Source organism: Mesoplodon bidens (assembly GCF_964165515.1).
Source record: "Mesoplodon bidens genome assembly, contig: HAP1_SCAFFOLD_277, whole genome shotgun sequence".
Taxonomy (NCBI): Eukaryota; Metazoa; Chordata; class Mammalia; order Artiodactyla; family Ziphiidae; genus Mesoplodon; species Mesoplodon bidens.
The window spans coordinates 152,685-179,603 of NW_027671840.1; the positions used below are offsets into that span (position 1 = coordinate 152,685).

Sequence of the window (26,919 nt, forward strand, 5' to 3'; positions counted from 1 at the left end):
CCTCTTACCCTATCTTTTCCAGACCTGCAAAGGATGCTTCTGCCACAGAGCCTTTTCCTTGTCCTTCTCTCTGCCTGGAATGCTCTTTCACCTGTAATCTTTTAGGCCTCTACTTCTTTCAGTCAGTCACCTTAAAGATGAGGAGGTGGCTGTCCTCTGACCACCCTATGGGAAATACAGTCCTCTCTTTCTTACTCTCTCTGCCCTGCCTTGTTTTGTCTCTAAGCGTTTCACTCATGTACATTTTGTTCACCTGTTTCTCGCCTCTCTTTCTTCCACTGGAGGGTAATCCAGGAGTGCAGGAGGAATTTGGTCTGTTATATGTTTATTGCTCACTAGCCTCAGTGCTTAGCATAGTCTTGGTACATGACAGGAACTCTTAAATATTTCTTGAATAAACGAATGAGTTAATGGATAGAGAAATTAGCCTTCCATGAAAATAGCTAGTAGGCGGTGAACAAATCCGAGTGAATAAGGGATATTGCTAAATGTTTTTTTGTCTTCAAATGAATTCCTAGCCTAATTCTAACTTCTCAGGTGCCCATGATGTGTGTATGTGTGTGTTTGCCTTTCTGTACAAGTTGGCCCTCATCAACTTGCACAAAAAATATGTATAGAACCTGTAATTATAACCAAACTGAGTAAAATGCTTTCCCTGTGACTTTCCTTGAGCTCTTAGTAGCAGAGCAAATTCATTTGGGGAGGAAATACTGTTTTGAATGAGGATTCTTATGTCTACTTCTTAGGTAACCCTCCCATAGAAGGAAAGAAATTTCTGTTTCCTTATCCCTTATACCAGGGGAGAACAGGTCTCAGAAAACAGGCAGCTGGTGAGTTAGCCTTTCCCTTAAAAGATTTGCCCCGCTGCGTCCCATTTGCCTCCTCCAAAGCCCACCTCACTAATAAGAAATCGATCTTTGTTAGCTCTACAAACATTTTGTGTGTGTGTGTGTGCATTTGTATGTATCTTGTAGAAGGCATTTTAGATAATGTCACCTTGGGTGCTTTGATCATTCTTTAATAGTTTCTAGTCTGTTTCTTCTCAATACTTATCACAGGCTATGGAAGTTATTCCCAGCTCACTCATAAACCCCATTCTTCACTTTGGAACTCATTCTTGTTAAAGACCAATGTATCTGTGTCCAAAAATTTTCCATGCTGTTTTTAAAGAGACAGCATTCTTCCCTAGCCTCTAAATTTTGACTCCTGATTGGCAGGGGGAGTGGAGGAACATATTAGGCAGCACAAATGCCTCAGAAGGATCCAGTGCATAGGTCTTTATGCTTTTTTTTAACCCCACTGATTCTTAGACCCTTTTTTAAAATTAATTAATTTTTGGTTGCATTGGGTCTTCGTTGCTGCATATGGGCTTTTCTCTAGTTGTGGTGAGTGGGAGCAGCTCTTCGTTGTGGTGCGCAGGCTTCTCATTGCAGTGGCTTCTCTTGTTTCAGAGCACGGTCTCTAGGAACGCGGGCTTCAGTAGTTGTGGCACGTGGGCTCAGTAGTTGTGGCTCACGGGCTTAGTTGCTCTGCGGCATGTGGGATCTTTCCGGACCGGGGCTCGAACCTGTGTCCCCTGCACTGGCAGGCAGATCATTAACCACTGTGCCACCGGGGAAGTCCCGGTTTTTAGCACCTTTCATATCCTCCTCAGCACTAACCCCCTTGGTGTGCTGCCGCCTCGGGTGCAGCCTTTCAACTTAAGCAAAACTGTACTTTCCAGTCCTTTTCCTGTATCTGATACCTGACGTGTAAAAGCTGTTTCGCTTCTCTGACTTGGTTCAAACTTAACCTGGGATTCAGAATTGTAGAGAATCCTAGAAATCAAACTGAGTTCACCTGTGCATGCATTTCTTGAGCCCTGACTAACTGCTAGGCACTGTTAAAGCTGTGAGCACAGCAAAATGCTTGTCTTTATTGATACTGTGTTATGGTAGGAATGACATGTAATTTTTGAAAGATGATTTAAATAGTATGTCAGAGTAGTCATTTGGTTTTAAATGGGTTTCATTAATGCTAAGTATTTGGGAGTTTAACAGACCATCTCTTGGTTTCTGTTAGTATATAAACCAGAGAACTTCATTTGTCGTGCGAAAGATCAGCTGAACCATCCTGAGGTTCATTAAAGTCTCATACTGTGTCTTAAGTGTAAAATCTTGAATCTTTGAACAAAGCTTTCACGTGTCCACATCTCTGAATTCTCTGTCCATATAGAAGAAAACAATCAAAGTGAGTTGAGGGCCGTTCAAGACAGAGGATCACGTGAAGAGCTTTCCTGCTGGCAAATCTGGCAACAAATTGCAAATGACTTAACCAGATGCCAAGACTCCATGATAAATAGTTGTCAGTTCCACAAACAAGGTGATTCCCCCTGTCAGATTGGGGCAGGACTCTATTCAAATTTCTGAAGATGAGAACCGTATATTAAATGATAAAGCAGGTGATCCCAGTAGTACTGGAAATCCAAGGTTTGCAACTTTGAGAGCCCAGGATTCTTGGAGGAAAACTTCATTGGCTGAGTCCCAGAATTATCAGAATAGACACCAGCAAATTTCCATGAAAAATAAACTGTGTCAGTGTAAAGAGGATGTTGACACCATCAGTTGGATTTCACATCACCTTGATGCTCATGGAGTACACAAGGGTCAAAAATCTTACGGCTACAGCGATTATAGAAAAGATAGCACGAGGGTTTCAACACTGGATCAGAATACTATGATTCACACAGGACAAAATCCTTACCAGTGTGATGAATGTAAAGAAACCTTCACCGATCTCTCCACCTTTGATCTTCACCAGCAATTACACTCAAAAGAGAAGTCTCATGTGCAGTGAGTGTGGAAAAGGCTTCCGTTACAGCTCGGTTCTTCATATTCATCAGAGAGTTCACGTGGGAGGAAAACACAGTGAGTGTGATGAGTGTGGCAAGGAGTTCAGTCAGAGCTCACAGCTGCAGACTCCTCAGAAAGTCCACACTGTAGAGAAACCATTCAAATGTGGGGAATGTGGGAAAGGCTTCAGTCGTAGGTCAGCACTTACTATTCATTGTAAAGTCCACACGGGAGAGAAACCTTATAATTGTGAGGAGTGTGGGAGGGCCTTCAGTCAGGCCTCTCACCTTCAGGACCATCAGAGAGTCCACACTGGGGAGAAACCATTCAAATGTGACACATGTGATAAGAGCTTCAGTCGGAATTCACACCTTCAGTCCCATCAGAGAGTCCATACGGGAGAGAAACCATACAAATGTGAGGAGTGTGGGAAGGGCTTCATTTGTAGCTCAAATCTATACATTCATCAGAGGGTCCACACAGGAGAAAAGCCCTACAAATGTGAGGAATGTGGGAAAGGCTTTAGTCGGCCTTCAAGTCTTGAGGCCCGTCAGGGAGTCCACACTGGAGAGAAATCATACATATGTAATGTGTGTGGTAAAGGCTTTACTCTGAGTTCAAACCTTCAGGCACATCAAAGAGTCCATACAGGAGAGAAACCATACAAATGTAATGAGTGTGGGAAGAGCTTCAGGAGGAACTCCCATTATCAAGTTCATCTGGTTGTCCACCCAGGGGAGAAGCCCTATAAATGTGAGGTATGTGGGAAGGGCTTCAGTCAGAGTTCATATCTTCAAATCCATCAGAAGGCCCACAGTGTAGAGAAACCTTACAAGTGTGAGGAGTGTGGGCAGGGCTTCAATCAGAGTTCACGACTTCAGATCCACCAGCTGATCCATACCGGTGAGAAACCATACAAATGTGAAGAGTGTGGGAAGGGATTCAGTCGTAGAGCAGATCTTAAAATTCATTGCAGAATCCACACCGGAGAGAAACCGTATAATTGTGAGGAGTGTGGGAAAGTCTTCAGGCAGGCCTCAAATCTTCTGGCCCATGAGAGAGTCCACAGCAGAGAAAAACCATTCAACTGTGAAGAGTGTGGGAAGAGCTTTGGTCGGAGTTCACACCTTCAAGCCCATCAAAAAGTCCACACTGGAGAAAAGCCATACAAATGTGAGGAGTGTGGGAAGGGCTTCAAGCGGAGCCTGAACCTCGACATGCATCAGGGGGTCCACACAGGAGAGAAACCATGTAAGTGTGGGGAGTGTGGGAAGCACTTCATTCAGGCCTCAAGTCTTCAGCTTCATCAGAGCGTCCACACTGGAGAGAAGCCGTACAGATGTGACAGATGCAGTAAGGTCTTCAGTCGGCCTTCACAGCTACAGTCCCATCAAAGAGTGCACACGGGGGAGAAGCCTTACACGTGTGAGACCTGTGGGAAGAGCTTCAGTTGGCGCTCCAATCTGACAGTTCATCACAGAATCCATGCTGCTGATAAATCCTATAAAAGTGATAGGAGTGGTAAGACCATCAGAGAGCCCACACACGAAAAAAGTTCCATAAAATGATGAAAACAGAGACAGAAACAACTCAGGTGTCATGTGAATTCTTCCAGTCATCAAGTTCAGAAGAAAAAAAAATCATTTGTTTCATTAAAGTCGGTGTTTCAGCCATAGCTCAACATGTCCCAGTAGCCAGGAGGCCACACGGCAGAGAACTCTGGTAAATGGTGTAGTAAGTTTGAACTTTGACCTCTATTAAATATTAGGGGAGAAGCCTTAGTGTGAGTTTTAGCAGGCCTTGTACAAAAGTATGATGAACATGCCAAAATTTATGCCCATTACAACGTAAATTCCACGAATGCAGCGACATTTGTTCTGAATCTACAGTCTGAACATTGTCAGCTACTTTGTAGGTGCTCGATATTTGTTCAGTTAATGAACGAGGAAAAACTTTTTGAAAATTATGTTGCAATCCCCTCCAAAATTTCATAAAAATTTGTATTCAGAGGAGTTAACCTAAATCTGGCCTTAAAAGTAATTCAGGGAGACAAAAATTTGAAGTGTTAGAAAACCACTCAGTATTGCAATTTGTAATATTAATGTGGCATCGTCCTGTTATGATGAGCTCCATTTGTCTCCCCCCAGCCTCGCTTCAAGTTGGATCTTATCTTGGACTTTGTCTATCTAATATTCTGTGAACCTTATACAGTACAAATTTGGTTATCTTTTGTGACAGTATAGACTTACTGAAAATGGATTGTTCATCTTGCAATACAGAAAGCATACTGTTGACCCTTTTTTCAAGAACGTCAAGGCAGAGGTTTAAGTGTCAGAAAGAGTTCCTAATGACAGTGACAGAGGACAAACATTTCTTAGTAAATGAACTGATCGTTGGTTTCTTACTCACCACATTTCCGTCTAGGTTTTGATGTGATTGTCTCCCAAGGGTTTTAGCATTACTTTCATCAGGACTTCTTAAGTAGAGAAAAGAGGCTGTGTGAAGTAGATTACTTTTGTCAAGTTCTCTATCTCCTTACTCCTCTCTGGCCTGAGATAAAAAGAAAAAAATTATTTGTTGAAATTTGGTAATTTCATCAAACATATTTATTCAATGACTGACTTGCACACTTTTTCCTAGCGGTGGATTGAAAAATTGATTTTCAAAGTGAAGTTGCTGAGTACATATCAAAACATAGAATGTGCGTCCCTTTGATATAGAAATCACAGAATAGGACCTTATAATTAGGAAATTCAAGTAGAAAAGGTGAGTAGCATGTCAATGTTACTAAATTTTGTAAAAGTGAAATATTCAATAGGAATGTCTTTATATTTTAAGATACTTATGTAATGACAGGTCTGTTAAAATGATGGCTTAAACTTAATGACAGAAGCATGTAACAGTTTAATGTATTTTAGGTAGGTACATCACATACCTTTATCAAACATGTATGTGTGTGTGTTAATGCATCCTATCATCTGTAAAGGGATATTCACCCTTATGTAAACAGTGGCAAGATTTTCAGGGATTTTTTCCACATTTAACTTCCATATTTTAAATTTTTCATTGAGCATCAATTTTCCAGTAAAATACTGTTATTTTTATAGTAACATAGGTAGTAAAATAATGTAAAATATAATATTAAAAATTACTAAGAACATATTAATCCCTCACAGTAAGAAATCCTATCATCATGAGGTATACATATATATGGCCAAAATTAAGGAATAGACCTCTAGAAATCAGTTATAAAAAAGAAAAAATGTATATGGTTATTCAAAGAGACAGAATATTAGTCAGTGTAACGGTCTATTTATAATTAATGCATTTGAAGTTTAGGATAAATCCATGCAGCCCAGAATATTCTGTTTTAATTCCAACAGTAGAAATGTACACATCCTAGTTCTCCTCATCAGGCTTCCTTACTGGGTGAATGGATGGATAGCTCGGGGTACCGGCTTGTCCTTTCAAGTGCTTGGTCTGACTGGAGAAGTAGCTGGGTCGTTCCAGACACTATGACACAGAGAACCATTAGCTGTGGGAAAAGAGGAATTTACCCCCCAAAAAACTTTTTAAATTGTTTACAAAGTAACAGTGATTGGGCAAATCCTGAAGATAGAGAGTGGAAATAGGTAAGTTTTAGAGGTAAAATTTATCAACGATTCCCTAAGGAAAAATGTGCATAGGGAAGAAACCTAGAATGATGGGAACAAGTTGTTAAGGAGGAGGTTTGCATACCATTTCCTACTTCTTGGTCATTTCACTGATGTTTAACACTTACTTGGTTAAAGGGCTTTACTCAGCAAAAGATGTATTTAATGTGAGAGGCAGGTTTCCAAGATTGGTTTCCTAGACCACACCTTCACATGTGTATGTAAAGTCCATGCTACCTCAAATTGCATTGCATTAGATGTCAGAAATCCTAGGGCTTTCTTGTTTGGTTTGGTTTGGTAGATATCAAACCACCAACTCTCAAGGTAATTTGTAGTTTAGTGAGTTAAGTCAAGGGCTGGAAAACTACCTCCTGTGAGCCCAACCTGGCTCGTTGCCTTTAAAGCTTTATTGGAACCTAAAAGCTCTTTATTGGCCCATCCATTTATTTACCATCTTTGAGTGTTTCCCATTGTGCTGACAGTGTTCAGTGGTTGTGACGAGCACTGATGGCCCACAAAACCTAAAATATTTACTTTCTGGCCCTTCAGAGAAAAAGTCTGTTGATCCCTGTGGTAAGCCCAAAAGGTTTGTCTCTGTAAGTGAAAGACCACAAGTAGAGCAGAACTTAGACTTGGTTCAGTGAGGATTCCAGAGAGGTTTCCTTTTTGATTCTCATATCTGCCCTTCTGGTTGACCTTGTTCTTTAGTTTGGTTCAAAGACAGTGGTAGCAACTAGGGACTACCTGTTTCTTTCTTCACATTCAATGAAAGAGCTGCTCTTCCATTCTTAGTGTTGAGTAGTTCACAACTCACTCCCAGTGCGTGGCTTCCTCTAACCTTGACTCCCATCTATGCTAAAGACTAAATCTTTAGCTTTGTATCCAGTTCCATTGACCTTTGTAGGGCCTTCAGTTTCAAGTCCCAGTTGATAGCTTGAGCTCGAAATCTGTTTTTACCGTTGGGGATTTTCTGTCTTAGCTTTGAGCTTGGCTACATAACAACACTTTGGGGGACTTGTTATAATCAGCATTTCTATCTTTCTTTCCTTCCTTTTTATTTATTTATTTTTTTAAGGGGATCCAAAGTCAAATTCAGTCAGTGGCTGAATGACAACACATTGATTCACAACCTTGTAGATTCTCTTATGTCATAGGGCATCAGTGGGAAGGAGTAGAATCCTGGAAATTTGAGGTGGAAATATATGGGCAGATTCCAACAAAGCTGAGGCCTGTGACCTCTGACCTGTGACCTCTTAGTTGAGCCTGCTGTGCTATTAGAAGGAAGTCTGCCTCTACTCTGAGGTAGTTTCCTTGCAGGGGTCTGTGGATCCTCAAGACTTGCCTCCACTACCTCTCGTTTTTCCAGACCTAGTAATCAGACTAGAGTCCTTGAAATGGGGACGGGAGCAGGGAAGGGGTGGGTACCCACCGGGTATAAAGGATGACCATGAGGAGACACTATCTGCTAAAATACGGAATTTTATAACTTATATCAATAGAAACCTGAGAAATAATGTGTGTGGAGTTTGTAGGTATTGAAGCAGGTGGGAGTAATGTAATATTGGGTTAGGCTGGATTTGTTGATACGAGTGCATTCAACACCCATTCCAGACTCAGCGTGTTAGCTTGGCTACCTGGGAATGCCTTCAGCAGTTTGCTCAAATGACTGAAACCTGTACCCAAAGTTAGCGTAGGCTAAAGTCAAAATGCCAGGACTTTCTAAGTATGTTGTAGCAAAATTTCTTGACGTTGGCATGACTGACATTTTGAACTGGATAGCTCTTTGTTGTTGGGAGCTGTCCTGTGCAATGTAAGATGGGCCAGTGGCACATACTCTTCCCTGCCACCCTAGTTGTAACAATAAAAAGTGCCTTGAGGGCTTCCCTGGTGGCGCAGTGATTGAGAGTCCGCCTGCCGATGCAGGGGACACGGGTTTGTGCCCCGGTCCGGGAAGACCCCACATGCCGCGGGGCAGCTGGGCCCGTGAGCCATGGCCGCTGAGCCTGCGCGTCCGGAGCCTGTGCTCCGCAACGGGAGAGGCCACAACAGTGAGAGGCCCGCGTACCAAAAAAAAAAAAAAAAAAAAGTGCCTTGATACATCCGTGTGCACCAGCCACGTGGGGCTCATTCATAACACAGCTCCTTAAAGAAAAAAGTCTCAAGGGGCTTCCCTGGTGGCGCAGTGGTTGAGAGTCCGCCTGCCGATGCAGGGGACATGGGTTCGTGCCAGGGCCCGGGAAGATCCCACATGCCGTGGAGCGGCTAGGCCCGTGAGCCACGGCCACTGAGCCTGTGCGTCTGGAGCTTGTGCTCCACAACGGGAGAGGCCACAACAGTGAGAGGCCCGCGTACCACAAAAAAAAAATAAAATAAAAGTCTCAAGACACTGCCACATATTTCCTGGGAGGGGGGACCAAAAGTGTCCCCAGCTGAGAACCACCACTGTAGAAGGTTTACAAAGGCATAGGAATGCCAGACCACTGGAGTGGATTTATCATATAAGATCTGCTCACCCAAACCCCCTATGTGCCCTGGGAGGGCTCAGAGGACACTTCCTTTGCCAGAGGTTTAAGAAACGTATTGGTGAGGGGAGCGTTAGCAGTCTTGGAATGCTCTGTAGCTGCTCTTCTCTGCAGGCCAAGAATGAGAGGGAAATGATGTCATCATAATGGGCTCCCTAAATTCAGTGAGGCTAATGGGATCGTGGGGCATCATTGGTCAAGTGGAAACACTTCATTGGCAGAGATAAAGTGAGCGTGTTTTTCACAATGAACAGCAAAATGAAAGGGCTCATTAGAATGCTTTGATACACAAAGATTTTTTATTTGCTCATGTGCTATCTCTAGGGCTGAAATAAATGGGAACTCTACTAATACCCTACTTGATTTGAATCAGGAGAAAAGCTCTAGGTCTGATGAACATGTCTGACCGGAATCAACATGGGAGTTGTGCTCCCTCAGCCAATTGGATAACATGAGTCAGTTCCCATTTCCAGAGCATCTTGAATGAAGGGCAGGCCGGGTCCCCTTGAGGGAGGATATACCCTGGTTTACTACCAACTCTCCCGAGGGTGCTTTCTTCTCCCTGGAAGGGATAAAACAACTGAGGTAGAACAGGAAGAGACAAGAAGCACTCCAAGCTCTGCTGGTCAGGGTTACCCTCCAGCGTTGCCTTAATGCTCAGAGCCACACACACCACAGTGAGCTTGGCTCCAGATCAACTACCACGCAACGAAGGTTCTGGAACATTTCCATATCTCGGGGGACCTCATTTCCACGTGACTCTCTTTCATATTCCCCTTTGTCACAGAAGGCTAGGTCCAGTGGTCCGGGTGAGATCTCGGCTCAGGCCCAAGGCTCTCAGACCTCAACGGTCTGGTCCTGCCAGGGCCCCTGTCCTCTCTGGAGACCACTCCTGGCTCTCTCTGCCGAGAAGGCGCTGCTGGCAGTACGTCCTCTAAGAGTTGAGGTCCGTCGTGCAGACCCTGAGAAAACTCCTAGGAAAAGGCTCCACCTTCTTGTTTACGTCAACAGAGCTCAATGCCTTTGTTAGTGCTGGGTGTGTCCCATTTGATGCAACTGCAGAGCCATTAGGTCAACCAGCACATGTGTGCGGCCCCTTCCCTTGGACTCCTCTGGGCCCTCGTGACATAGGCTCAGAAGACTGCCAGCCTCAAGCCTTACCTCTTCCAAGGCCACACCGTCTCCAGGATCTTCTGTCCCATGAATCTCAGTTGCTGTGTGGAACTCAAAAGAGAGAAAAGAGTCTGCCTGCGGGGTCTCTTCGGGCTGGGGCCTTCTACCTTCTCTTCCTCGTCCTCCTCGTCCTCCTCGTCCTCCTCGTCCTCCTCGTCCTCTTCGTCCTCCTCCTCGGGGTGATCTCGGATTCCACATTGCCCATCAGCTGGGCCATGGTGAGATGAAACACACGGCAGCTGAAGCCCTCCAGGACGCCAAACTTCACGTGCTGCTGGAGGATCTCCAAGGTGGGGAAGACCCGGCAGCAGGCCATGCACCTGAAGCCGGTCTCCATGGTCACCATCCACTCCGGTGTCTTGGCCCTGGGTCTCTCCTCGACGGCAGGTGACCCTGATGGGCTGCCTGGCGCTGCCCTTTCCTCATACTCTTTGTCCTCCCCAGTGGGCTCACTGTCAGACAGGAGGTTTTCGGTGGACACATCAGAAGAGGGCTCAGTGGCTACTGTGCACGCATCCTCAGGAAGGGTCACTTCTTCTATCCTCAGCTGCTTTTCAGGCAACTCCAAGGGTTTCTTTGTCTTCCAGGAGACAGCGACACCCTTGTTCACTTGTACCTGCATGTAGTATATTTTCATGCCCCTTTCCTCTTTGTCTGGGTGCAGATCGTTCTTACAGGGTGAAGAGGGTGAGGAGGAGACACAGTGTGATGGGGGAGCGGTCTCCCCTTTTTCCTGAACCTGGGCTAGGGGTGCGGTAGGCTGGGCAGTGTCTCGATGTGATCTCCGGATTCCTGAAAAAGGAATTTTAAAACATAATAACATGCATGGGCCATGCCGGAAGCTGAGGGAGCAGGTGTGGTAGACGAGAGAGGGACATTTGCATGACGTAGCTATGTCGTGAGCTTGGTGTCTGTTGGCCGTAGGAGGCAGTGGTGTATCTGGTGTCATCTGTGGGCTTTTCATCTGCGTGTTGGGGGATACTGGAGCGGTGTCTGTATACACGGGTGTGGAGTACAGTGGTGAGGACTGTGGTATGTGAGGGAAGCGTATGGATGCGTGTATGACGAGGAGTGTGAGTTTGGGAATATCGGTGGTGCATTCCTTGTGGAATGGGGCTGTGGTGCAGGAGGAGAGTACTGTGGAGCACGTGCTTGGGGTTCATGTGTGCACGGAGAAGGGCTGTGCCTGGAGGGCGCATGTGTGTGTGAGCTGTGTGGACCTGAGCTGGATGGCGCTGCTCTCAGGCTGGAGGTGTATGATGCAGAACTCTGTCCTTCTCTGGAAGCAAAGGCAAAGAGAAACCCTACATTTTTCTCTGAAGATGCTTAATCTGGTCCCTCTTCCCTCCACCTCAAGTCCAGACCTTTCCGGCCACTGCTCCTTGACTTCCCCACCATGGTAGTACCAGGATTCACACCCGCCCCCCACCCCTGACTCAGCTGGGATACACGCCCTCGTAACAGCTCAGCCATCCCGCCCAGGCTCCTCCACAGAGCCCTCATCACCTCTGATGACCTTGGGTTTCCTCTCAGCCTCCCTGGGATCTGTGTGCCTCCTGCCTCACAGCCAAGCACCCCCTCACCTGAGGAGCCCCGCGCCCTTACCGGCGTACATGAGCTTGCGCGGAGAAGAAGCACAGGAGAAGTGTTTAGGGGCAGAGGAGACCTCCCCTGGCCCTGGGCTGCAGCCTTGGGCCACCACAGTGGATCCAAGCCGAGGGGGATCCTCTTGTGACTTCGAGATTCCTGAGGGAGGAATGAAAGGCTCAGGGTGGGTTCATCAGTCCTCTGTCCACAAATATTTACTGAGTGTGTGACACGTGTCAGGTGCAGTGAATACACACAGTTGAGAGTGTGGTTCCCAGTGGATACTCCAGGATTTAATTCCAATCCATACTTATTCTCTCACTGTCTAGTTGGTAATGTAGGCCTCGGTGGTGACTGTGAGTGTGTGGGAAGAGTGAGTGATGTGTATCAGTTAAGTCTGTGGTAAGTGTGGGGTTGGCATGGGGAGCACAGTGCAGATGTGTCTATCTGTGTCTGTGGCCTTTGTGTGCATGGTTTCTGTTCACAAGTCAGGAATTCTGGGACATGTAACTTTTCCTCATTACATGGTGTGGCTTGTATTTATGGTGCGTGTTCATTCATTCAGTCACCAAGATTCAGTAAGCAGCTACTCCTGTGTATCCGGCACTCTTCCATTGTTGTAGTCTTTGGTAACGCTGCACATTCTAGTAGGGGAAGACACACACTAAACAAAACTACAATAAATATATAATACATCAGCTGGTGGTAAGTATATAAGGGTTGCCAGACTTAGCGAACAAGAATACAAGGCACCCAGTTAAATTTCAGTTTCAGATAAACCCAGAATACTTTTTTAGTGTAAGTATTCCCATGCAGTGTTTGGCCTGACTTAGTTTTAGTGTAAGTATGGCCCATACAATATGTGGGACATACTGATACTGAAAAATTACTTGTTGTTTATCTGGAATTCAAATTGAACTGGATAGCCCATATTTTCTCTGGCAATCCTGACCTGGGTTACTGAGACTGTGGTTTACTGTGGTTTGTACAAAGCGGGTCTGGCATTACTCAAGAATGTGTTATAAGTGTGGTGTGTATGACACGTGACTGGTTCTTATAGAGGTATTTAGAGATGGCTGAAGTTAGCTGTGTTTGTGCAAGAGTTGAGGAGATACATATATATATAGTGTGTGTGTGTGTGTGTCCTATATATATAGTGTGTGTGTCTATATACATATCTCATCTCCAGCGTTTGGTGTTGGAGGAGACGATTGTGATACAGGTGGGTTGTATGAGAACGTAGTAGAGAAGGGATGCATGTATATACCTCCATGTGCTGTGTGTGGTTTACTAAGGAAGTTATATGTGGGGTGTGTGATATTTTTGCTGTATCAGAGTGTACATGGGTGTATGAGTTACTGTCTCATGAAACACCCCTAACAAGAATTCTGTATACACTCTTACGTACACCGAGTGTCAGCCAGGTCCAGGCAGGGTGACAAGAACTTTACCACGCAGACTTTATATCTGGTAAGCACTCTAACCCCATTCATCTCGCTCTTCTCTGCACTACCCCCCCCCCCACACACACACACACACGAACACACAGGAACACAGAGCAAAATATTCTGAATGGTCAGGGGCAGTCATTGCCTTCCCCAGCCTGTCCCAGCCACTGCCTGGAAATCTGCCTGCTGTCTAGAGCTCCATTCCCAGGACCCATCCTACAGTCTCCAGGGCCCTGGGCCTGGTAGGAGCTACTGGGCTCTAATCTGGGGCAGAGGCCTCTAGCTGGAGCTCTGGGGTGACCACCCCTCTCCCAGGGCAAGCTACTCGCCTACATTTAATGCACGCAGGCACCCCGTGGCCCGTGGCTCTCAGAGCTCCCCGCAGGACCCTGAGGCCATTTCTCACCCCTGCTCACGCGGTCTCAGTCTCTGGAAAACCCTTCCCTTCCCTTGATCTCCTTTGGGAAATTCTTCCTGTTGAAGGAATAAAACCTCCTTGCTTTCAATATGACACCATCCCTAGACAAACAATCTTCTTTCAAAGTGCATTCCACTTGTCAAGATATTTTTCAACAGGGCCTTCAACTCATGGGGCTTCTCTTTCCACTTTGGTAAAAGAGGCCAAGCAACTCATGGGTCTCTCTCAGCATCCTTGCATCCTTCACATCCCCCACCTCATGACCCCAGGGAAAGATCCAAGAGAATAAGAGAGAAATCGGGGACTGAGAAAAGCTGCACCTCTAGGTCTGTGCAAGCAGGATGCAGCCTGCTATGAGTCCGACAGAGCTCCAGGCCCGGCTGCCCCAGGGGAGAGTCCTCAGACCAGCGGAGCTGACCTCCCATCTCCCAGGGGGCATCTGGCCGTTCTGTGCCGTCTCACACCACAGGGACCCTCCGGATGGATACGGCAGCGTCAGTGAGACAAGGTCTCTCGCTCCCTGCTTCACAGGTGACACGTTCTCAGTCCCCCCCATCCTAGAGAAGGTTTAGTTTGGCAGAAACCCATGTGCCCCAGCATGTTGCCCCCCACATACCTCCTCCGTTCTCGGCAGTTTCCTGGGACTCTTCATTTTCCAGATGTTTCCTCTTTTGTCGCCGTTTCATGGTACCAACTAGAAGTCTCCCTTAGAAGATGCCTCAAGAGATGTCCAACTCCTCCTCTTCCCTACAGGTTGGCCCTTGTTGGCTCTTGGGCAATCCGTTGAAATGATTCAATACAAATAAAAATAGTCAAGTCTCCTAAATGGCTGAAAAACTTGTACCACTTAGTGAACCAGCAGTACTGCCTAGTGCTCACCAGGGCTGTTATGTTTGCAAGGTTGCCAGGCGCACAGTGGAATTCTGTGACCTCAGTGATGACATCAGAGCATTCCGTGGACCTAGGTGGAGCACAGTGTCTGCAATAGCACAGGCCCCATTTTCAAGAACATTTCCTTTTTCCCAGCTGAACCTTTCCCGTGAAAGGGAAAGGTTCATACCATATCTATTATAAATTGTATCATACCATGTCTATTATAAAATTCACATTTTGAGTGGAGATCTTTTCATGTCTTTTCTAGAGAGATTTAATATGAATATTTTCAGTGGTCTCCAGTTTCCCTGTGGATTATTGACATTTTAAACTCTGCACTTCAATTTTCCCTCAATACGTGTAATTTTGTCACAGCTATTTCTGTACTTAAAGATGAGGAACTATATAATTGATTTCTTCATTTTTTTCCCATCTCTTTCCAAGGTACTGCATTTGATTGTGTCTTACGAATGAGTGAAAAATGCTAGTCCTTGAGTCAGGACGTTGGGCCCTTTACCAAGTAACTCAACCTATCTGGGCTTCAGCTTCTGTATGTGCCATCAAGAGGCTTGGACTAGCTGACTTTTCAAATGCTGTGTTTCTTTGATTCACTCTCACTTACTGATCTGCCACTTAAGAAGAGGGTCTGTTCTCATAAAGTAACAACAGTCTTTTCCTAACCTTGGGTTGGGTGGAGTTTAACTGTTCGTACTCAGTTTGTTAGTTATATTGCCTTCTACGTATGCTTAGCTCTAAATAATTTATATGGCTCTTGTGACAATTTTTAGATCTTCTTTTTTTCTTATTTTCTTTTACACTTTCTAATTTGTTATCGCCAGTGTAGAGGAGCCTGATTGACTTTTAAAATTTATTGATCTTGTATGTGTGTGCCTTGTTGAACCGTCTTATTAGTTCCTGCTAGTTTATCTGTGGGTTCTTTTGGGTCTCCTAGATAAATGAGCATAGGAAATGTAAATAATGTGTTCTTTGGATAAAGTTTATTTTCTTGCATCTATATATATATAGAAGCAATATGTTGAATTGATTTAAATATTTAAATACTTACATACCTGTTATCACAATCTAACGTTCTTGATCTTATTTTCTTTCAATCAATATTATGTTTTCAAGATTTATCCACGTGAATCCATATAGATCTAGGTCTTTGATTTTTGACTGCTTGATATTATTTCATCACATGCATATAGCATCATTTATTTTCCATTCAAGCATTATTGGACAATTGGATTGTTTCCCTCCCTTCTCTAGAACAAACAACATTTCCTAGAATATCCCTGAAGATGTCTGACAGTCGAGAAGGGCCAGGCTGCCCGAAGGATTGCTACTTGCTTTCAGCCACCTTCCAACAGGCCGTCTCCAGCCAGCAATTTGAAGCACAGCTGAAATGAAAACTGCCCCAAATGTGAAGATCTTAGGAGCTTCCTAGAAGGTGGGAGGTTAATGATAGGCATCCTGCTGGGATCCCAGGGGAGTCTGAGCTGGCCTGAAGCTCATCTTCCTCCTCCACCGCTCAAGAGAAATGTGGAGGAAAGAAGCCTTCAAAAACTCTGAGCAGGCAGAGGGAGAGATATTGGGGGCCGAAGGTGTAACTGAGGTCTTGGAGTGGGCTGTGAGCACGCAGAGCCTCTAGAGAGCCAGGCTCTGCCTTCTGAGAACTTCTCCCCTAAGGCTGCTCATAATTCAGGTGATACCAGCCATATAGAGCCGACTTGGCCCACACTGTCACAGAAAGCCTTATCAGAATCTCTTCTTCTTCATACACTCTTGTGTCTGTTACTTGGCTATTGCCTTTGGTACTCCACTGATGTGAACCACAGTCGCCAGGGGATGGAGGACACTAGTGACCCATCTTGCTCTGTGGCCTCAGTCCACAGCTTGAGGGTAAGGGAAGAGGCCAAATGAAGGTCAAGAAGGAAAGATGGAGTTTGAAGAGAAGACCTGAGTTAAGGGTGTCTTCTCAAGTCTTGATGACTGAAATGTAGCTCCAGTACCTGAAGTCCTGCTTGTTCTCAAGGCTGACCACGGGGCTGGGTGCACTCAGTGAAGGAACCGTATACACTTAGTATTTCCTTGCTTGCTCACACTTGCCCTCCTCTGATACACCCTCTGCAAGACTGCTCTTCCCCTGAAACAACTTTCCACCTGCCACTGTCATCTCAGGAACATTTGCTTCCCCTTCCTAGTGTCCCCCTAGAATGCCATTGCAGCCAATTCATAATTGGATAATCATGCTTCTTACCATATTCTCAGCAACTTCTGAAAACTTTTATTCACTTTATTCCATAGTCTTCACCCATCAATAATCTTCCTTAACTTCCTAGCTGCAGGTTAAGCCATTCGGAATCATTTCTTTTTCTTTCTCTTCTTTGGCAAATCCTTTCTATCTTTTAAGGTCTTTTTCTTGTCTCTCTACCATCCTGCCTTCCTGAACTTCTTTTTTTTCCGTTTAAGTAACCTTTCAATCTCCTTCCCCAATTTCCTCATAAACATTGAGAGTTTATTCCTCACACGTTAGACAGCGGTTTATGAATGGCCAGGCATAATGGACTCAGAATGAGTTGGCACCCCCGAGGTACCTGTCTTGCTGGGGAGCCACAGGTGAAGGGCTGGCTGCTGGACACATGTTTGCATGGAGTCAGGCTGAGTGGCCTCAGGGTGTTTGCTCTGCACTTGTGTGTGTTTCTCCCTAGTTGGTTTCCTTGTCCAGCCACCTGTGACCTCCCTCCATCCAGCCCAGGGAATCCTTCTCATCACAGGGGTAGGATGTTTGTCTCATTTTCCATCACATCCTTTCCCCAAAGTTTGGTTGTGAGTTGTTCCCATTCCAAAGACCTTTCCTCTTGGAAGAGAAAAGAGAAAATCTTGTCCCTCCTTTCCTCTCACTTCACTTCTGCTCTATTATCTCCTCCGTCCAGAATGGCCCCCTGACTCAGATGGGTGTAGATCCAAAGATGGCAAGAACTGCCAGCAATTCTGAGATAATAATACGGATGGATCAGGAAAACGTGAAAACCTTTATCCCGCCACATTAAAAAACATTGCGCTTCCAGTGTATTCAGAGTCTCAGTGTAGAAACACAAATGATAGAGAAATTGAATTACACTCAAGTTTTTCTTTCCTGCTTTCCTGTTTTATTCTAATTCTCCAAGTTAACATGATAAACTATTTGTTAGGTAAGCTTTCAGACATTTTCTACCCAGGCACACTTTTCTTTTTTTCACATAAGAGTGTGAACTAGGTCACTTTCAACATGCTGTGATTCTGTGATTCACTGTCTCCCACCGAGTCATCCACTGATAAAGTCATCTGTTTCATGGAGAAATATTTCCAATAGCTAATAGCCAATGTCTGTGGAGTGCTTACTCTGTGTCGGTTTCTTGTAACTACTTTACAGATCATTTGTACAACGTACCCATGGACCAGGTACAATTATGACCCCCAAGTGACAGATAAGTGCAGATAAGTACAAATAAATACAGAGGCCAAGTGACTTGCCCAAGACACTGGAGCAAATCAAAATCCATGCCTGTGTAATCATTTTGCCCTATTGCCTCTGTCTGGGAGGCTTGATGATTTGGCAACTAAAACCTTAAATATCATGTTCCATTTTTATATCTGTGACACAAGCGTGGGGCTGTGATATGGGGTAACTAACCTGACTACTTTTGAAAACACTTATGCACCTGGATGAAAGTAAGCCAGGGACTGCAAGCTATAGATTTAAGGTTTCCTACCAACTTTTAAAAATAGCTTCTTGAATGCAATTTATGTAGTGTCAAGTCTAGGATGTAGTCCAAATAGTAACAGAAAAATGGAGATATGTAGAAAAATACTTAAAGTTGACAAGTATTGGGAGTGTAGTATTTTTGGGGCCAGCGTGTAGACCACAGGAAAACTTGCTGTTTCCATCCCAGAGGGAAGAGCCCTACGTTGCAACTGCCAAGGTCCCTGGGGCAGCAAGTGTGCTCACTGCTTCGTAAAGAAGCATCCTCAGTTTGATAGAATCATATGGGAGCCTTACATTTGGTTAGCAGTTCTACGTTTTTGATGTAATAATATTTTCAGGGTGTGGGAGGGTATCAAGCTCTGAAAATACCCTTGGAGAGATTTGCTTATTAAGTTTGGCTTTTTCAGTCTCCCTACTACTTCTTTACTAAACACCAGGCGGTTTCCTTCACTTTTCAGACCCATGTTGTTTTTCCCTTGTCTAATGAACTTTGAAATACTTTTGGATGAGCTATGAAGTTTGGGAAAAAATAAACATCTCTTTAAAATAAGGAAGATAATAACAATGACAAGTAGAAAAAGCTCTAAAACAGAGAATATCCTCCATTCTAGCCAATGACTGGGACTGGAAGGTTCGTGCTCGCTGTCCAGGACGTAGAAATAAAAGCTGAGGAGGCGCTGAGGCGTCTCCTGGATCTCTATGAGCCTCCATCATTTCTGAAGGGTAGGGTTGACAGATAAAATATAGGCTGTTTAGTTAAATCTGAATGTCAGAGAAACAACAAGTACATTTTTAAGATTAGTATGCCCCAAAGAGTTCATAGGATCTACTTATACTAAAAATAATGACTTATTATTCATGTGAAGTTCAGGTTTAACTGGGTATCCTGTACTTATATTTACTAAATCTGACAGCCCTACTGATGATCCACAATGGAGGCAGTTGAGAAGCGGTACATGCTGGCTCTCGGACAGTCAGAAATGGCTTCAGCAGATCCAGGTACAGTATGAAATTCTTTTTGGATGTAGCTCAGAAGCCATGGCCAGCCCTATGACTGCAAGTACTGCCTCGGGTTTCCCTGAGGTGGGGTAAACCTTCCTCTTAATGGCCTTTTGGTAAGTCTGGAAGACCATATCCAAGGGGAGCCCCAAAGTCAGTTTCATCCTCACAACCATGTTTCCAATTCCTGGAATTGGCTGCATGTGACTCACAAGAGCTGAGGAGGTTTGTGGAAATTGGGAGTGTCATAGCTTGAACCCTTTGTAGGTAAAGTTTTGCTGTTGTGAGTGTTTTAACAGGAGCAATGTGAAAGACTCCAGGTCCCCAGGTAGATAGAAATAATCCTGTTCTACCTCTGTGTATGTGACAAGTCTCTAATAGTTCAGAGAGCAAGGATCTGGTCTTAGAAAGACTGATCCAAGCTTGGATGTTTCTGGTGACAAGGCAAGGTCCTGAGTTTCAAGTTCACCTTTTATGGTTGAGGAGACAATAAGGTGGTCAGAAGGGAAATCATGGAGGAGACCTTGGCTTCCTCCATCGTGCAGGCTTGTATATGTGGTTCTATGTAGATTGTGTTTCAAAGGTGGAGCTTGTTTACAACTATGAACATTCTCCGATGTGCTTTTTGGACCTTCATTCCCAGAGCGAGAGCAGTGCCGAGGCTCTAGAAATGCCATGGATATTCTGAGCTGTCAGTGGCATTTCCCAGGTACTGTTGCCTTGGTGCCGCTCCTTGAAACGTCCAAAGGGATTATCATCTGTCGTGTGGCGGGTGCTAGCATTGTGAAAGGTCGCTGCTGCACCTGGCTCAGAGGATTTCGGATGTGGTGGGAGGAGTAGTAGTGCTACGACTATAAATTGTATCACAGCATATCTATTCCATCTTGAGAGTGGGGTTGGGGGGTTCTGAAGGGGGGCTTTTATTGTACTTTTATACATTGTACCCTTGAAACTAATTCAATGTTTTAAAATTAATTAAGTTATTTTGGGCTGCATTGGGTCTTTGTTGCTGCTAGCGGGCGTTCTCTAGTTGCAGTGAGCGGGGGCTACTCTTGGCTGTGGTGCACGGGCTTCTCATTGCAGTGGCTTCTCTTGTTGCGGAGCATGGGCTCTAGGCACGCAGGCTTCCGTAGTTGTGGCACGTGGGCTCGGTAGATGTGGCACACGGGCTCTAGAGCGCAGGCTCAGTAGTTGTGGCGCGCGGGCTGAGTTACTCCGTGGCACGTGGGATCTTCCCAGACCAGGGCTCGAACCCATGTCCCCTGCATTCGCAGGCATATTCTTAACCACTGCTCCACCAGGGAAGCCCAATAATTCAGTTTTTTATAAAGAGAAGATTCCTAATAGTATTCCAAAATTTTAAAAATATGTAGTTGGATAACACTATGAAAAATTAACTGATATATTCTTTTATTATTTCTCTTTGCTCCCTGGATTTTTGTCCCCATCCAGTCAGCTAGGCACTCTGAGTTCACTGCATTAGGAAGGTAAAGACTCAGCAGAAATGAGGGAGAAAAAAAGAAAATTCTCAGCTTTGGAATGTTCACAACAGAGGCCACAGTAGAACAGGTGAGAATTCTGTGAACAAAAACTAAATGTCGTCTCAAATGCAAAACAGTATTCTCTGCACTGGGAGGCAGGAGAGCGAGGGAGGGAAGGACTGAAGGAGAGAGATCAGTGTGGCCAGGGACATGGAGACTGTGCTTGAGGACGATAGGCCCAGGAAGAGAATCAGAATCTGGAGAAGATTCAGCCTGCACGTGATCATTGCCTCCAGCCAGCACCCTCATCTCAGACGTTGGGAAATTCAGAGAGAGAGTGGGAGTACGTCAGGAGGGCCACGCGCATAGTCTGTGTGGCAGGGGTTGTGGCCATTCCCTATTTGTGAGGAGTCCCCAGCAATTTGCAGGCCTCTTCTGGAAAATGCTGGTGGACGTCTCTAGTGCTTATGTGAAAGCTTGTTCACAAACCTTGAAAGATACAGATGTAGATGACAGATAGATGCATAGATAGAAAAATGTAATTAAATAAAAGCTCCAGGAAAGGTTTGGAAAATGCCCTTTATTGCATAGGACGCTTCTATCGTCATATGATGTTAGACTGAGTGCCGGTCCCTTCATCCTCCTTCAGACCACGGCCTTCTGTCTGCTACTCTCCCGAGGGTCCTTTCTTCTCCCTGGAAGGGATAAAACAAATGAGGTAGAACAGGAAGAGACAAGCAGCACTCCAAGCTCTGCTGGTCAGGGTTACCCTCCAGCGTTGCCTTAATGCTCAGAGCCACACACACCACAGTGAGCTTGGCTCCAGATCAACTACCACGCAACGAAGGTTCTGGAACATTTCCATATCTCGGGGGACCTCATTTCCACGTGACTCTCTTTCATATTCCCCTTTGTCACAGAAGGCTAGGTCCAGTGGTCCGGGTGAGATCTCGGCTCAGGCCCAAGGCTCTCAGACCTCAACGGTCTGGTCCTGCCAGGGCCCCTGTCCTCTCTGGAGACCACTCCTGGCTCTCTCTGCCGAGAAGGCGCTGCTGGCAGTACGTCCTCTAAGAGTTGAGGTCCGTCGTGCAGACCCTGAGAAAACTCCTAGGAAAAGGCTCCACCTTCTTGTTTACGTCAACAGAGCTCAATGCCTTTGGTAGTGCTGGGTGTGTCCCATTTGATGCAACTGCAGAGCCATTAGGTCAACCAGCACATGTGTGCGGCCCCTTCCCTTAGACTCCTCTGGGCCCTCGTGACATAGGCTCAGAAGACTGCCAGCCTCAAGCCTTACCTCTTCCGAGGGACGGCCACACCGTCTTCCAGGATCTTCGGTCCCATGAATCTCAGTTGCTGTTTGGAACTCAAAGGAGAGAAAAGACCCTGCCTGCGGGGTCTCTTTGGGCTGGGGCCTTCCCCCGTGGGCTGCGCTCCCTCATTCTCCTTTTCTTCTTGCTTCTCTTCCTCCTCCTCCTCCTCCTCCTCGTCGTCCTCCTCCTCCTCGTTCTCCTCCTCCTCCTCCTCGTCCTCCTCCTCAGGGGTGCTCTTGGGTTCCACATTGCCCATCAGCTGGACCATGGTGAGATGAGAGACACGGCAGCTGAAGCCCTCCAGGATGCCGAACTTCACGTGCTGCTGGAGGATCTCCAAGGCGGGGAAGACCCGGCAGCAGGCCATGCACCTGAAGCCGGTCTCCATGGTCACCATCCAGTCCGCTGTCTTGGCGCTGGGTCTCTCCTCGACGGCAGGTGGCCCTGATGGGCTGCCTGGCTCTGCCCTTTCCTCATACTCTTTCTCCTCCCCAGTGGGCTCACTGTCAGACAGGAGGCTTTCGGTGGACACATCAGAAGAGGGCTCAGTGGCTACTGCGCACACATCCTCAGGAAGGGTCACTTCTTCTATCCTCAGCTGCTTTTCAGGCAACTCCAAGGGTTTCTTTGTCTTCCAGGAGACAGCGACACCCTTGTTCACTTGTACCTGCATGTAGTATATTTTCATGCCCCTTTCCTCTTTGTCTGGGTGCAGATAGTTCTTAGAGGGTGAAGAGGGTGAGGAGGAGACACAGTGTGATGGGGGAGCGGTCTCTCCTTCTCCCTGATCCTGGGCTAGGGGTGCTCTAGGCTGGGCAGTGTCTCGATGAAATCTCCGGATTCCTGAAAAAGGAAATTAAAATCATAATAACATGCATGGGCCATGCCGGAAGCTGAGGGAGCAGGTGTGGTAGACGAGAGAGGGACATTGGCACGACATAGCTATGTCGTGAGCTTGGTGTCTGTTGGCCGTAGGACGGAGTGGTGTATCTGGTGTCATCTGTGGGCTTTTCATGTGCGTGGGGGGGATACTGGAGCGGTGTCTGTATACAGGGGTGTGGAGTATGGTGGTGAGGGCTGTGGTATGTGAGGGATGCGGCTGGATGCGTGTACGACGAGGAGTGTGAGTTTGGGAATATCGGTGGTGCGTTCCTTGTGGAATGGGGCTGTGGTGCAGGAGGAGAGTACTGTGGAGCACGTGCTTGGGGTTGATGTGCACTGAGAAGGGCTGTGCCTGGAGGGCGCGTGTATGTGTGAGCTGTGTGGACCTGAGCTGGATGGTCCTGCTCTCAGGCTGGAGGTGTATGATGCAGAACTCTGTCCTTCTCTGGAAGCAAAGGCAAAGACAAAGCCTACATTTTCCTCTGAAGATGCTTAATCTGGTCCCTCTTCCCTCCACCTCAAGCCCAGACCTTTCCGGCCCCTGCTCCTTGACTTCCCCACCATGGTAGTAGCAGTATTCACACACACACACCCAGACTCAGCTGGCATCCACGCCCTCGGAACAGCTCAGCCATCCTGCCCAGGCTCCTCCACAGAGCCCTCATCACCTCTGATGACCCTGGGTTTCCTCTCAGCCTCCCTGGGATCTGTGTGCCTCCTGCCTCACAGCCAAGCACCCCCTCACCTGAGGAGCCCTGCGCCCTTACCAGCGTAGCTGAGCTTGCGCCGAGTAGAAGTACAGAAGAAGTATTTAGAGGCAGAGGAGACCTCCCCTGGCCCTGGGCTGCAGCCTTGGGCCACCACAGTGGATCCAAGCCGAGGGGGATCCTCTTGTGACTTCGAGATTCCTGAGGGAAGAATGAAAGGCTCAGGGTGGGTTCATCAGTCCTCTGTCCACAAATATTTACTGAGTGTGTGACACGTGTCAGGTGCAGTGAATACACACAGTTGAGAGTGTGGTTCCCAGTGGATACTCCAGGATTTAATTCCAATCCATACTTATTCTCTCACTGTCTAGTTGGTAATGTAGGCCTCGGTGGTGACTGTGAGTGTGTGGGAAGAGTGAGTGATGTGTATCAGTTAAGTCTGTGGTAAGTGTGGGGTTGGCATGGGGAGCACAGTGCAGATGTGTCTATCTGTGTCTGTGGCCTTTGTGTGCATGGTTTCTGTTCACAAGTCAGGAATTCTGGGACATGTAACTTTTCCTCATTACATGGTGTGGCTTGTATTTATGGTGCGTGTTCATTCATTCAGTCACCAAGATTCAGTAAGCAGCTACTCCTGTGTATCCGGCACTCTTCCATTGTTGTAGTCTTTGGTAACGCTGCACATTCTAGTAGGGGAAGACACACACTAAACAAAACTACAATAAATATATAATACATCAGCTGGTGGTAAGTATATAAGGGTTGCCAGACTTAGCGAACAAGAATACAAGGCACCCAGTTAAATTTCAGTTTCAGATAAACCCAGAATAATTTTTTAGTGTAAGTATTCCCATGCAGTGTTTGGCCTGACTTAGTTTTAGTGTAAGTATGGCCCATACAATATGTGGGACATACTGCTACTGAAAAATTACTTGTTGTTTATCTGGAATTCAAATTGAACTGGATAGCCCATATTTTCTCTGGCAATCCTGACCTGGGTTACTGAGACTGTGGTTTACTGTGGTTTGTACAAAGCGGGTCTGGCATTACTCAAGAATGTGTTATAAGTGTGGTGTGTATGACACGTGACTGGTTCTTATAGAGGTATTTAGAGATGGCTGAAGTTAGCTGTGTTTGTGCAAGAGTTGAGGAGATACATATATATATAGTGTGTGTGTGTGTGTGTGTGTCCTATATATATAGTGTGTGTGTCTATATACATATCTCATCTCCAGCGTTTGGTGTTAGAGGAGACGATTGTGATACAGGTGGGTTGTATGAGAACGTAGTAGAGAAGGGATGCATGTATATACCTCCATGTGCTGTGTGTGGTTTACTAAGGAAGTTATATGTGGGGTGTGTGATATTTTTGCTGTATCAGAGTGTACATGGGTGTATGAGTTACTGTCTCATGAAACACCCCTAACAAGAATTCTGTATACACTCTTACGTACACCGAGTGTCAGCCAGGTCCAGGCAGGGTGACAAGAACTTTACCACGCAGACTTTATATCTGGTAAGCACTCTAACCCCATTCATCTCGCTCTTCTCTGCACTACCCCCCCCCCCACACACACACACACTCACACACAGGAACACAGAGCATAATATTCTGAATGGTCAGGGGCACTCATTGCCTTCCCCAGCCTGTCCCAGCCACTGCCTGGAAATCTGCCTGCTGTCTAGAGCTCCATTCCCAGGGCCCATCCTACAGTCTCCAGGGCCCTGGGCCTGGTAGGAGCTACTGGGCTCTAATCTGGGGCAGAGGCCTCTAGCTGGAGCTCTGGGGTGACCACCCCTCTCCCAGGGCAAGCTACTCGCCTACATTTAATGCACGCAGGCACCCCGTGGCCCGTGGCTCTCAGAGCTCCCCGCAGGACCCTGAGGCCATTTCTCACCCCTGCTCACGCGGTCTCAGTCTCTGGAAAACCCTTCCCTTCCCTTGATCTCCTTTGGGAAATTCTTCCTGTTGAAGGAATAAAACCTCCTTGCTTTCAATATGACACCATCCCTAGACAAACAATCTTCTTTCAAAGTGCATTCCACTTGTCAAGATATTTTTCAACAGGGCCTTCAACTCATGGGGCTTCTCTTTCCACTTTGGTAAAAGAGGCCAAGCAACTCATGGGTCTCTCTCAGCATCCTTGCATCCTTCACATCCCCCACCTCATGACCCCAGGGAAAGATCCAAGAGAATAAGAGAGAAATCGGGGACTGAGAAAAGCTGCACCTCTAGGTCTGTGCAAGCAGGATGCAGCCTGCTATGAGTCCGACAGAGCTCCAGGCCCGGCTGCCCCAGGGGAGAGTCCTCAGACCAGCGGAGCTGACCTCCCATCTCCCAGGGGGCATCTGGCCGTTCTGTGCCGTCTCACACCACAGGGACCCTCCGGATGGATACGGCAGCGTCAGTGAGACAAGGTCTCTCGCTCCCTGCTTCACAGGTGACACGTTCTCAGTCCCCCCCATCCTAGAGAAGGTTTAGTTTGGCAGAAACCCATGTGCCCCAGCATGTTGCCCCCCACATACCTCCTCCGTTCTCGGCAGTTTCCTGGGACTCTTCATTTTCCAGATGTTTCCTCTTTTGTCGCCGTTTCATGGTACCAACTAGAAGTCTCCCTTAGAAGATGCCTCAAGAGATGTCCAACTCCTCCTCTTCCCTACAGGTTGGCCCTTGTTGGCTCTTGGGCAATCCGTTGAAATGATTCAATACAAATAAAAATAGTCAAGTCTCCTAAATGGCTGAAAAACTTGTACCACTTAGTGAACCAGCAGTACTGCCTAGTGCTCACCAGGGCTGTTATGTTTGCAAGGTTGCCAGGCGCACAGTGGAATTCTGTGACCTCAATGATGACATCAGAGCATTCTGTGGACCTAGGTTGAGCGCAGTCTCTGCAATAGCAAGTTAAGACCTTATATGATTGTTCTATATTGTCATAAGGCATATAAGATCAAAATTATGGTAGGAACTCCGGAAGCCAATTTCAAAAACAAAACAGTTCTCAGATTATTTTGCATACACAGAAAAATTCATGAGTTTCAACAATTGAAGCTTTATTATTTATGCTGTGCTTTAACTACAGATCCATAATAGGGAGAGGGAAAATCCTGGAGCTAGAAACAAAAGTGGATATACCTACATTGTGGAGGTGTAAAAAAAAAAAGTTGCTCTTGTTGAAAAGATGCACAAGGGGAGAGAACTGAGCATAATAGCAGAGGACCCTCTGGATGTGGAACCAGTAAGGACAAAGCAGGTTTGGATGGCGTTCCATACGCAGACCAATGGTGGT

General features: G+C 46.2%; 2 protein-coding genes and 1 pseudogene across 3 annotated transcripts in view; 1 reads left to right on the forward strand and 2 right to left on the reverse strand.

Annotated features, from left to right (window-relative positions):
- Positions 1–26,919, forward strand: part of LOC308610958 (uncharacterized protein) — a gene marked incomplete at its 5' end in the record, with an annotated part of 84,613 nt that overhangs the window by 46,366 nt on the left and 11,328 nt on the right. The window lies entirely within an intron of this gene.
- On the reverse strand, positions 6,231–11,924 carry LOC308610937 (protein FAM170A-like; annotated as a pseudogene). The gene is made up of 2 exons: positions 10,287–11,924; positions 6,231–6,344 (listed from the first exon to the last, which is right to left on the reverse strand). The product of its transcript is annotated as a protein FAM170A-like (transcript).
- On the reverse strand, positions 11,781–26,228 carry LOC308610938 (protein FAM170A-like; the record flags this gene model as incomplete). Its single annotated transcript, XM_081259914.1, has 3 exons — positions 11,781–11,797; positions 22,146–22,886; positions 26,159–26,228. The coding sequence occupies 3 exons, from the start codon at positions 26,226–26,228 to the stop codon at positions 11,781–11,783; spliced, it is 828 nt and encodes a 275-aa protein (XP_081116040.1).